This window comes from Larus michahellis, chromosome 3 (genome assembly GCF_964199755.1).
Source record: "Larus michahellis chromosome 3, bLarMic1.1, whole genome shotgun sequence".
NCBI lineage: Eukaryota > Metazoa > Chordata > Aves > Charadriiformes > Laridae > Larus > Larus michahellis.
The window spans coordinates 49,145,193-49,158,666 of record NC_133898.1 but is presented as its reverse complement, the minus strand read 5'-3'; the positions used below and the strand labels follow the sequence as shown (position 1 = coordinate 49,158,666).

At 37.9% G+C, this 13,474-nt stretch overlaps 1 protein-coding gene across 2 annotated transcripts in view; it reads right to left on the bottom strand.

The window, feature by feature from the left end:
• The window catches only part of LYST (lysosomal trafficking regulator), an 86,228-nt gene that overhangs the window by 58,769 nt on the left and 13,985 nt on the right, over positions 1-13,474 (bottom strand). For both annotated transcript variants that reach the window (XR_012586144.1, XM_074580066.1), the window contains exons 2-5: positions 9,359-9,443; positions 7,841-8,039; positions 5,383-5,473; positions 452-2,537 (exon numbers count right to left, since the gene is read on the bottom strand). Coding sequence is in view for 1 of the 2 variants with exons in the window: in XM_074580066.1 (XP_074436167.1) it covers positions 452-2,537; positions 5,383-5,473; positions 7,841-8,032 (2,369 nt within the window). In the remaining variant the exon portion in view is untranslated. The remainder of the gene's footprint in view (positions 1-451; positions 2,538-5,382; positions 5,474-7,840; positions 8,040-9,358; positions 9,444-13,474) is intronic.

Below are 13,474 nucleotides of genomic sequence, written 5' to 3'. Positions count from 1 at the left end.
GTTATTTCAGGACAAGTAAGCCTTTCAATCCTTATTTTTGAAAGGTGGTTTCTATGAAGACCATTCTAGAAGGAAAAGGGAAACAGCTCAGGAAACTAAGTAGTCTAATTCCCACAAAGTGATATGTCAATCTGTTCAACATTCCTGACTCACTTTAGCATAAGGAATGAAGAGGCAAAGAGCATATCACATTGGACAAAAGTTTTATTTATTTCCACACGCTTTGGCTTGTTAAAGACCATAACTCATTGGTGGAGCGCCCTCACTTTCTATGGTTTATGAATCTAGGATTAAATCTTATGTTACTCAAGCATTTATCTTGTTGCAACCCCTACAATATCCAAGTGCAGCCTACAGTACAAATAAAACTTAGATCCTGATCAGTAACAAATATACAAAGCTCTGTACATAACTAGCATGCTTTCCATTAATAAACAGAAAATCAACCAACCTGGAGTTAAGCAACACAGGGAGCGTCTGCAAATAAATCTGAAGTGCTTCAGAAGGCAAACACTGGTTATGGTAACTGCGTGTGTGTTTATCAGCTGTAGTTAGTCCGAGTTGTTGAGCATGGCAGGCTAGCTCAACCCCTTTCTGAAGTACGGGATTATAAATACAGTTATATAGTTTCCATTGGACCACTGCATTTCCCTTTTGAATTAAGTGGCAAATATGGCTGGCAATCTGCATGCCACGTAGTTTGTCTTCTTCAAAAACAATGTCCTGATAAGCCTCCAACGCATCCCATCTCAACAACATATCTTCAGATCCACTGCTCGGCAGAATTCCCTGAACTCTGCAAGAGGAACTAGAAGCAAGACCAGCATCACTAGAATTGCCCTGCAAGGCATCTTCCAGCTGAGCAAGTTGATCACAGTCAACAGTACATATATTGCATGATGCCTGCATAATTTTTGGAGAAACTTCTGCTCCACCCAGTTGGTCCAATATAAACTTGTTAAGGATGTTCAATATGTGCTGTTGAAAGTTTTTTAATATTGGTAACTTGGAAGCATGAAGCAATGGGACAATCACAGACTTTGGATCCATACAACAACATATTCCTACATTATGTACACCCGAGAGAATTTGAACACAAGTACTGCTCAAAGAAACTTGTTGCAACAAGTGCAAACACTGGTGCGCACAAACAGCAATGCAGCAGCATCTGTCGGGATAATGAACTTCTCCATCAGCAGTTTCAAAGGGGTTTTTGGAAGCTTGGTTTTTAAAAGCAGATACAGGGAGCCCAGAGAGATCTCTGTGGTGATGCATGAAGTGGGAGTACTCACATCGTCTGTGCCGCTTTCTTGTGCACATTGATTGATGTAGCTGCTCTGATTTCACTTTTTTGACAGTATTAATTATTTTCATGATGCTGTTGATCAGGGCTTTTAGATGCTCTGAGGCTTCCCCAGTTACTCCCTCATTCTTCATACAAAGCCATTCCATTTGAAGCACTGTTACTTCAAACAGCTTAAATCCCTGATGCTGTATGAACTCATGAACCAGATCTATAGCTTGGCTAAAGTAGAATGGATTGGAGGCTGCACTTTGTAGGCAGCAAATCAAAATCTGCAAAACCCCTTCTATAACCTCAGGTAGAAGCAAGGCTCTGTGATGATATCTAGAAAATACAAAGTCATCCTGAACCGGCTGCTGTAGTGTTTTCTTGTATCCTGGAGCAAAAGGATCAGGTTGCTTTTCCAAGCAAATTCTGATTTTCAATGCTGCTTTAAGTAAGTCTATTAAGTTTCTTCGTAAATTGTCAGGCATTGTTTCTGTATTGCTGATGTCTAAAGACATAAGATGCAGCACTGACTGGAAGAGCATCCTTTGGATCAGAGCCACAGGTTCTTCGGTCCACCCTGCAGAAACTACTTCATTTTCTGTGTTACTACTTACATTGTAACAGTCTCCAAATCCTGATAAGAACTCAGTCAATGTGGGCACCACACTAGCTGAAAGAGCAGAACTGTGATTCAAAGCAATATCAAATTTGCACACTTTCTCTAGGAGTGACAATAAGACATGGCATAAATCAAAAGGAGAGTTATCTGTGTTGCTCTCAGCAATTCCTGCAGCTGGCTCATTCAAAGTCTCTGGGTTTAGATCGTGCGCGAGATTAATTTGGCTGGAATTTTCTAGATTAGGGGCATCAGGATTAGAATTTGGTACTACTTCAGCAGGTAAGCAATCACTTCTATCTACAAAGTAGCTGTCCCTAACTGGATATGTTAAAAAAGGCTGCAGTAACTGGGAGCGTCTGTGTTTCGTTATTACAGTAGTCTTGTCATCAGAATTGCCTTCTGAATCAGAAGTGGAGAGCTGAGATCTTCTCGCATCTCGCACAGAATAGCGATGGGTGGTTTTGCGCAGACGTCCACTTTTTCGAGATCGAGGGTTTAGTTTTACAGAAGTCTGAAGAGATGAACGAGTGCTTCCATCTAAGCCTAGTTTTTCCTGAGTAGATTTCACAGAACTTGAATTGTTCTCTTTGGTCAGGCATAGGTCTACTGCAAAGGGTATTTTAAAATCTGTTGAAACAGGAAGATAACAAAGGAACATTCAGCAACATTGTAATATGTAAAGCATTTTTCTTAATTTTATAGTTTAATACTTTCAGCTTAAAAATATGAAAGAAATTTGTACCTTAATAGGTCATGGTTTTGCGTATAGCTGTGTTTGACATTTTCAGGATAAAATAAAGTCACCAGCAATTCACATTAAGGAACCACACTGGCTACTTTCAAAACCTACACAAATAAGTTCATTTTCTAACTAGGGTTAGACAAAAATTTGCTAGACAAAAATTTGCTAGAGGGTTTCCTAAAAGTTTTTTGTAGGCATAGCTATTCCATTCTCTTAAGAAAAGATGTTATCAAGTAGATGAAAGGACTTTTTGGTAAACAAAGGGAAGAAAGCTTAGTATGAAAATCTTTTAGCCTCTTATAGATAGCATACAAAGGAACAATATAGCCACAAGCCTCTAGATATATTCAATTTGAATTTGCATAAGTTAAACACACTAACACAGTAGAAGCAAGATATTATTCAACAGGATACCTACTCTGATATCTCCTTTATTACTTAGCTATGGAAGCAGTTTTAGCTAGTTACTCAAGCTACATTTACCCTGTGTATACCATTTGATATATTTGAAGTCTCAGTATAAGCATTGCCAAATGGCCCTATCCCACAAGTGAAGAAAAATGAAGTGAAGGAAAAGAGGTCTTTTTCAACTTGATAACCCATTGTCACTTTTCACAACTCAGCTGCTATAGGAACTGGGTGCATTTACTCAGTGCCCTTAGAATGCACGAGGAAGAAATTGTTAGCGTACTAGTGGTAACAGAAAAAGCAAATTTTTCTTCTTGGAAACAGTGTAGATATTCAAGTATACAGACCTCAGTCTTTACTTTAGCTTTAATTCTTCCAAACACAAAAAGTAGAAATAAGAGTAGTAGATTTTAAAAGACAGGGACAAGAGGGAGATGGAAAAGAATAATGTTTAATGTGTATAATATCCCCACAAAAGCCAAGCCAAAAAATGCAACTTTCAAGCAGGCAGTATAAAATAGCAAATATAAAGTTTAAATTTAATTCAACGGGCAACAAAATTTTGAAGAACAAAATGAGAGTACCACCAGCTAATTTGCAATGGTAAGCTCAGATCATTAACTGTTGAAAAAGAAGGCAGAGAAGAAAGTCTGTATGTTCTTGGATAAAATCCATCGTCATTTTTAAGTAGTGACAGAACTGTACCTGCTTGCTTTGGCTAGTAAAATACCTAGTATAAAAAAGCCATCCAGTAAGTTTAGTATTTAGAAAAATGTGACAGTTAACAATAACAGGCCCCCTCAGCCCCCACGCAATAGATACCATCATTAATCAAGCTGAAAAACATGCTTCCATGTGCAAGCATGACTGTGCCTTGCTGTTTCAGAAAGTCATAATTGTGATGCTTAAGGAAGAAACATAATCTGCTTTGGAGGGAGGAAATTAACCGGAAATACTTTATCAAACAAAGGATATTTCCTGCACAGAAAGAAAAAAGCTGCCTAATACAGGTGGATTTATTTCAGTCCAAGAAAAAAAAAAACCCAAAGAGTTCTTAGTGCACACGTGCTGGGTACACATCATGTTTACTGCATCAGTACCATGAGAGGGAAATTTGTAGAAGCAAAAACTGTACATTATGCAGAGTGCAAAATCAGAACACGTTAAAACCTCTTCACACAACAGCATTTTAAACTAGCCCTGGAAGAGTCACTAAGGTCTCATAAGATAAGCAAAATGTTTATTTAATTCAATCATGCTTATGGAAGCATGAAAGAATGATGCAACTGAGCAAGCAGGAAAGTTTATTATATAGAATTTCTATGAAACTGGCACTTTAAATACTCCAAGTCTACAAACATTAACAAAAGCCTTCAATTTGCACAAGTTTAAAATAGCAAAAAACATTGGGAGAGCTTCAGGTGAGAATCCTTAGGAACTCTCTCAAACAGACAGGTAACTTCATTTGTTTCATCCTCTTTGTTTTATCCTTTAATAGGGAAAAGAATGTATCTGACAAATGCAAGACCCCAAAACAAAAAAAAAAACCCACACACACCAAACAAACTGCTACCATTTCCTGGTTCAATTTTTGCACAGAATCTATTTTGTGTCATCCCTTTCATTTCTTTACTTCACTTTAAACTGACTCTTCATCAGTTGAACCCTTGTGATTTGATTCCTCAATTAGCACACCAGTTTCTGACACAGAACATCATATTTTCTAAGGAATGCAGCCTGGTTCTGTCCATAATCGTCCATTTTTATTCTATTTTTCAGGCCCTGTCTGCCTGATAACATTGCACTTCTTTCATACTCTGTTACCCATTGTTTGGCTTTAAGCTTTTTTTCTACTTCCCATTTCTTCAATTTCAGAAGAAAAGCCTGTCTCATTCTGTTTCTAGTGTCAGCATGTACCACTTTTTTTTGGTTTTAAAAAGAATCAGTATGTTTCCCCCTTTTACTCATCATGAAACACTTCACATTAGCAAAAATATCATATAATCTTTCGAATATCTTCCCCCCCTAAATCACCTGAAAAGAAGAAAAAACCTCACCGCCAAAGTTCAGCTACACAGTAACGTGAGCATTGCCTTTCACACTGACCAAGAGCCTTTACCTTCTCTGTACAATTTTGATCTTCCTCATATGCTGACAGAACAACGGTAGTTGTGAATTTTAAAGCTCTGCAGAAGCCACATACTCATTCTGTGTTAAGAGGATATGTATTACAATGAACTATTTAGTTGGGAGTTCTAGGCTCTGTTGTAACACACAAACCACTTCTTTTAGGCCCTTAATACCGTAAGTGATAAAACATACCTATTGCTTTTTCTTCTTGGACCGGGATTTTCCACACCAACGGCAGAAGTGACAGGAGGAGGGTCAAAAGTTCTTCTCGACATGTCAGCTCCTATGTTAGAAACAAAATAGAAACAAAAGTTTATGTACTTGTAAAAAAATAGATTACCCTAATTTATTTTACAAAGCTATGTAACATTCCGTTCCCTAGACCATTCTGCTGTTTTATGCACTGAAAAAATTACCTAATTGCAAAGAGTGCTATAATCATTAACTAGAGCCAATCAGAAAGCATCTAAGATATTTACTACACCTCTGCAACTGTTTCTATATGAAGGTCTCCTAATCCGTCTTGTTGAAGGAACTCTTCACCCAAAGAACAAAACAAGAAACGTCAAAAGCAAGTAACTTTTTGATTTAAACAAAGCCAATATGAAGCCCAAGACAAGTCTGGAACTTCCGTAGCTCCAAAAACATAACTTCAGATAACTTTATGGGAAACTTTATATTTTCTAGAAAATGACACCTTTAAGCGAATGAAAAGAGCTTACATTTATCAAGTGATGTTATTGACTCACAACAGAAAGGTGAAGTTTGGAGGAAAGAGGGAAGGTTACTCTTAATTAAACAAAACAGAATAACCATAAAAATCCCTCACTCCTACTGGAATTCTAAGAACTTATGCACTAAGAATTTCAATGCAGAGAGGAACAGTAGAAGACACAGAATTCAAACAATTCCTTTACTGGGTGCTATGCAGCACTATCAGAATGGTTTCAGTCCTAAAGATCAAAAATTTTCAAACACAAGAAGCTGACAAGCATTTTGGCAGTTAACATCATTCAGGGATATGTAGCTGAAGCAATGTCCTTCTCCAACAGTTCAAGGTAGCAATGAAATTAAAATGTATGGAGATAAGCAACCTACATAATTATATATATAACAAATATATACAGTTTTATATATATATAGTTATAGAGCTATATAAAAAATAGTTAATATTTGTCTGATGACACTATCAATTTAAATTAAAAATTAAAATAACTAGCTAAAACTATTGATACAATACAATTACACCTGAAAACTAAGCTTTTTCAAAGTCATTCTCCCAACTTTTTTCTGATACTAAAGGTATTCTCAGCAAGATACATTAATTAGGAATGGGAAAGAGCAATACAACATTCAAAGCAGAATAAGACTGGAAAAAATCAAAATATTAATTTCTCAAAATTTCAGTGGTGTACTTCCAGAATTTTACTTTCCTCGATTAATCAACTTCTTCCCCCCACCTTCTTAAAAAACATATTTCCTTGGGAAATAATTGCTGATGTTGCATGAAGAATGCCACAACCTTTTTTCCCCCTTCTACTTCAGAAGCTGCTTTTTGTTGGAGGGGAGGCACATGGAATCCCCCATTTTTTTCTTACATGAAAGCCAGCTGTTTCTCCAACAGCTCTAGTCCTGAAGCCTCTATTAGCAGCAACTATGCAGAACCCAAGTGACATCTAAAAAACTCACAGCTCTAGAGGCAGTTAAGGATTCTTCTCAGCAATTATATATAATTGTAGTCTTGTGGGTTTACTGTTTAGCCAGTGCACCTACAGGAATCCAGAACCACACCAGCAGACCTGACCAGAGTCTAGCACAAGTCACCTCATGAAGGAAAGGCAAACCTCCAAGATGAATTTGACCAGCACTAACAGCTGACCTCTCTTAAAACAAGGGCTGAATAAACTCAACCAGGATTCACTTCCTTCATTATTTTTGAACACTGGGATCTGCAGTTTCAAAGCAAAGACTTAATGCACATCTCATCCTACCCATTGCTTAATACATATCCAATAGCATTGAAGAGAAATGAGAAGAGAAAGAAGATAAGAAAATGGGTATCTGCAGCTACTGGGATGTATGCTAGACTTTTTATATTAAAAAGATAGTATAAACTGATCACCTCCTAAAATGTTTTCTCTTTTGAGCTAAAGTTACAAAATATTTACTTTCTATTATATTCAAGAGCAAGTTAGAGCAAAAGTATATCTCATGTCCCACAAACAAAATAAAAAGGTGTATATTTTAATTTTATTGCCTTAAACCAGGAGGACCTTCTCAAGTTAAAAACTGTCATTTTGTATTGCAGGTTCAGTAAACACTTATTTCTCATAAAAATCCTGACCTATTGCCTCGTTCCACCCAGCTATTGCACTTGAGCTCCACACATGCCTTAACTAGTCAAAAGTTTAGCAACCATCAATATCAGCTGGCAAACACGTATATGATTATTTTTTTTCTTCTTCTGTTCTTGCTGAAGGACGGAATGCAACTGCAACATATCCTTTTGAACTTCTAGTCTTCACAATTAACTCATCCACTCTATCATAAAAAGGCAAGAAAACCAGCACAAAGAAGAACATGAGCCAGGCAAATCCACACAGTCAAAGCTCAATACAGAAATTATAATCAGGTAAGAAAAAACTACTACCTGATCAATAGTTGAGTTCAGTGTGGTAAGCAAAATAAACCCACGGCCTTGAACCAAGTATTGTCCCAGTGCTGCCATATGAGTTTCTTCTTCTTCATCTTCCTTGGCCTCTGCCCTCTGTACCACTGCACTGCACAGCCTGTTGACATCCGTCAAGAATTCCCGTGCCAGTGAGTTACTGGCACTGCTCATGTCTGAGCTGTAAGTAGAGGGAAGCACAGAAGTTAAATCCATCAGAAAAATACATTCCTTATGGAAAAAAGACTAGGGGAAGAGAGGACTGTTTCTTCCCTGTATCCCATCCCCCAAAGGATGTCTGTAGCACTGAGAAGTCAATATACTAGTTTAGGGTAGAAGAAGATAATTTCATTTATTTCGGTGAAACTTTAGCTAACAGCCCACAACCCAAACACTCACTTTATAGTCTATCAGATAAAAGCCCATGATACACAACATTCCCTCCCACTGCATAAATTAAAGGTAATGACTTTGCTGCAGCTTTTCTTTCTAAACTAGATGTGAGCTTCAATCTTCCTCTGCTTCTAAAAGATATTTGACCTGAAGCATAAGGAGAAAACAGGCAGCTCTTACACAGCATTGTACAGAAAACATGTTCTTTAAAAGTTTATTTGAATACATTATCCTCTACCATATTAGGTATTCCAACAGTACGCAGATTGTTTCAAGGAGAAAATTTCAAGGAGAAAAAAGAAAAAAATGACTTAAAGTAAATATGGGAGTTTCAAAATTAAAATGCTTTAGATTTACCAGCTCTCACGGTGTTTTCCTTCAAGCAAGACTGAGTGGGTGGCAGTCACTACTATGGTATACTTAATTCGAGATACAAGTCTACTGCACATGTTCAGGAAAAAATACCAAAAGCATTGGTACTGATGCCCAAACTGATTAATTTTACTTCAGATAATGCACCCAAGGCACTCATACACTTCATCTATTCCCTCTATCTTATAAAAACAATTTTTGCTCTCTTATGCCACAGCATTCTTTGGTTGGTCAGCCCTAGTACATGTTCAAACATTTAAACTGAAGATTAAATCAAACAAGGCAAGAAATGCAAGACTCTGCTGTAGAAAACTCAAGAGGATCACTGAGGAAGGCAGAACAAAAACAAGAATCGGTGATGGCAACTATAGAAACAAGAACATTTAATCTGCATAAAACCCAGTTAATGAATACTCTGGCATATTTAACTCCTTTTATTTCTGTATAAACAGCTGAAGTAAAAATTTTTGCAAGTCAAATATTTTTATCATTTCCAAGCATAGAACATGCAAAAAGAGAGCCGAGTAACTTCCAATATAACATTTGAATATAACAGGTGGATTAGTACTGCTTGATCAAGAAACACCTACATGCGATTATTACATAAAAAATAAGACCTTGTAAGAAAGAGCAAGTTTGATAGCACTAATGGTACAGAAAGCTCCTTACAGTGGCCAGACTGAGTACTTATACATATAATGACATTCACTGTAGAAGTAAAAGTAAAATTCTTACCACAATTACTTTGCCAGCTTAACACATTTATCTTCTATCCGGAAGTAAAAGCAAATATGTTCTGGAAATATCACCCCTGGTTCACCTGTTTTTAAAAACAGAAAAATACATCATGGTTAATATGCAATTTCTTTGCTTTTAAAACTCACTTTATGATAGCTATTTGAAATTTTTTGATCTTTAAAGCTCTAGTTTTCTTTTTAGCTTACAATTGTGCACAACCCAAATCCTATTACAGAGAAAGTAAATGGTGCACATAAGGCAAGTTAACATAATAAAGTTTATTAGTTTTTAGAATGTAAAATGAGCTAGGTACAAAGGTTTAAACATTTCCCTCTAGAAATAGGATGAATTTTAGTGATTGCTACCTGCATACGTAATACTTGAAGCACTTTAACTCTAGGTACAAGTGCCAGATAGTAAAAGAAACTGAATTGTGCAATCAGGTGCTGATGTAAATGCATTTTAAGCCTGCCCTTCTATTTTGTCATGACATATAACCAATCTTTATTACATTAAGCACTGGGGAAGGTTTAGTTAATAAAATTGGAAAGGAACAGTACTGTATCTGCTCTGTACAGACAAATGTTAAAGCAATTTAAGAGTCACTTCTCTCCTATCCCTTTAACACCCTCCAGTCCTAACAGAAGATCAGGACATTGCTTCCCCCCCTCCAAGAGGAGTATTTTAAACTACCCACTTTAGTTGTAATTCATAATGCAAAAAGGACTAAGATAACAACAGGAAGAAGCAATCTCCCAGTTTGCTCCAGAATGGCCAGAAATAGCAAGACAGTTACCCTTAGTACACACTTTAGCAAAAAAAGTCAAAACAAAACAACATATACACCAGCCCTGTATTTGTGAGCTCTACACAAAGAGCAAAAAGAAAAATGACTGCTATAGAGATTCATAAAGACCCAACATGCCATATCCCTTGCTCTAAGCTAAACTGTGAAAGGGTTTATTAATTTTTCATAAAAACTGTTAAGTTTCTACTTAACACACTTCCTCTTGCATCTTTAGAGTGTATTCAATCTAAGAAAAGGAAAAAGTTGTTCTAATCCTCCCATAATACTCTTATTTACTTAAACAAGATTGAAGAGCTCCTTAAATATGCTTTAAATCCTAATGTATGGTTTCATCTGACTGAATACTTTCTCTGCTGTTTCCTAGAAGGGAGCGAGAAATAATTTCAATGTTTATTTCTGCAACCTCTCAGCATTTTTTTGCTACCGTTTTCAAATGTTGAACAAATGCTAATTACACAGAATCACAGAATGGTTCAGATTAGAAGGAACCTTAAAGATCACCTAGTTCCAACCCCTCTGCCCTGGGCAGGGACACCTCCCACTAGACCAGGCTGCTCAAAGCCCCATCCAGCCTGGCCTTGAACACTTCCAGGGATGGGGCATCCACAACTTCCCTGGGCAACCTGTTCCAGTGCCTCACCACCCTCACAGGAAAGAATTTCTTCCTGATATCTAATCTAAATCTACCCTCTTTCAGTTTGAGGCCGTTACCCCGTGTCCTATCATTACACCCCCTGATGAAGAGTCCCTTCCCATGCTTCCTGTAGGCCCCCTTTAGGTACTGGAAGGCTGCTATAAGGTCTCCCTGGAGCCTTCTCTTCTCCAGGCAGAACAACCCCAACTCTCTCAGCCTGTCCTCATAGGAGAGGTGCTCCAGCCCTCTGATCATCTTTATGTCCCTCCGCTGGACCCTTTCCAACTGGTCCATGTCGTTCTTGTGCTGAGGACTCCAGAGCTGGACCAGTGCTCCAGGTGGGGTCTCACCAGAGTGGAGTAGAGGGGCAGAATCACCTCCCTCGACCTGCTGGCCACGCTTCTCCTGATGCAGCCGAGGATGCGGTTGGCTTTCTGGGCTGCAATTGCGCATTGCCTGCTCATGTTGAGGTTCTCATCTGCCAGCACCCCCAAGTCCTTCTCCTCAGGGCTGCTCTCAAGCCATTCTCCGGCCCAACCTGTATTTGTGCCTGGAATTGCCATGACCCAGGTATAGGACCTTGCACTTGGCCTGGTTGAACCTCATGAGGTTCGCACATTACTTAGCCATTTACTGGTAACAGGTTTCCTTAACAGTCTTCCTTATAGTTAATTCTGTTTTTTCAAACTAGCATTAGAATATTTGTGTTTGCTGCCATTGAGTACATTTTAACTGAGTCCAGTTTTTAACAAAACCCTAAAATTCTCCGAAGTTACATCCACAGGTACATCAGGCATATACAGAGATGAACCATGCACACCCACATTTACTGAAGCATCCACAAATTGGGGTGCTGCAGTTTCAAGCTAGTCTAAATGTTAAAACCTTATTCTTGAGACATGGTAAAGAGACAAAAATGCATTTGCTACCAATGGGAATGCGAAGGGTAGTAACCAAGAAAAGCCTCAAAACCATTCAACTATAAAGGTCTCTAAGTGAGTGCTCAGAAGACGTTTATCATATCCACAATTAATTTGGGGGGGGGGGGAGGAGATGGTGATAGGAAAAGAGAAAGAAAAAGACTAAATTAATTCTAAATTCATTATTTCAGTATTCTCAGGTGGTAAGTAAACACAAATTTCAACTTTAAACTTAAAATTGTGATAAGCATGAACATTACATGAAAGACATCCTTAAGGAAGTAGAGAACCACTGTGGGTTCCCCAGGCAAGCTCCTAATATTGGCTCCCCTTCCAGTGCTTGGGAACAACACATCCAGTCTCACAGAAAACTGACCTATCCATACAGCTAACATTCACAATTCATCGCGATTGAATAGCTTAAGCAGCTAGTGGTTTTGCAGTTGTACCAGACTATTAAAGGATGCAAAAATAAGCTGTTGTGTTTTAGTGTCCTTCCATCTGAAACTTCCATCTCCATGTTTCCCGCATTGCTTGTGCTGTTACATGGATTAAACATATATTGCCATATTCTAGCAAAAAGGGTGAATTCTCAATGTCAGTGGTAAGACAAAGTACTATTTTGTTGATGCTAATGCAAAGAGACATCAAGCATGTCTTCTTAATGCAAGAATGGAATATATAATTGGTAAGGAATTAAAATGCTCTCATTCTACAATGCAGAAAAAATTGTAAAGAGGTACCACGCTGGGTAATGAAGCACTTTTAGAAGGACTCATTCCAACAAGTGATAGCTACTTCTCAGTTGTACCTATTCATTTTTCTGCAATTAAGTTCTGAAACAGACTGACAGCACAAACATGCCTTCGGAAACAGTTTCAGATACAACCTCATTATTCATCCCATCTTGAAGGTAGAGGCAAAGAACAATACAAGGAGAACTGAGAAATAATTAAGAAGTTTCCAAAAAAAAGCTGACAGCCTTCTTTTCTTTCATATTTGTTTCCCAACAAGCGATTTGAGCACTTAAAGCACATTGCTTTTCAAAGAAGAACTCGGTGAACAACTTGCCCTGCTGATGCTCTAACAGAAAACACTCTGCAGAGGTGTGTTTTTCAGGTTTGCTTTGTTTTTAAAAAGCAACAAAGCCACCCCTACTAAGGTTTCAGCTTGCTTGTCACCTTCTCTTTCTATTGCAGATGGTGGCATACTGATACTACTCCCTACTCAGCATAGCATTTCATCTTACTCCAAGAAAGTACGCCAGACAATTTGCTTTGAGCAGGAACTACTCTACTGCAGAATTTCTCTTTTGTTTTAAGTGACACATCTTTAACTGCTGTGGTGCCAGGTAATATGGAAGCAGATGCTACACAAAACACCTGTACTGAAGTAGAGTGCCTTCACCTCTCTTTAGACTTCAGAGGTCACCTTAACTAGAGTAAAACTCTGAAACCTAAAACATCACAAATGAACCAAGCCCTAAGAGAGCAGAAAAACCTACCAGAATGTCAGTTCACCATCGCTGTGTACAGTCCCAATGGGACACTCAGTTTCGGAACACACAATGTGTCAGAAGTTCACCTAGCTGGCCCTTAAAAAAAATAATCATTCTCAAATTCCATTTCACCCTCTAGAAGAATATGATTATCATATTTCATAAAAACTGCCTCTACTAGATAGTATTTATTTCTAAAAGTAAAGAGGCCACAAGTTGTTTTTTTTAAAAATAAATCACTTAACCATGAATG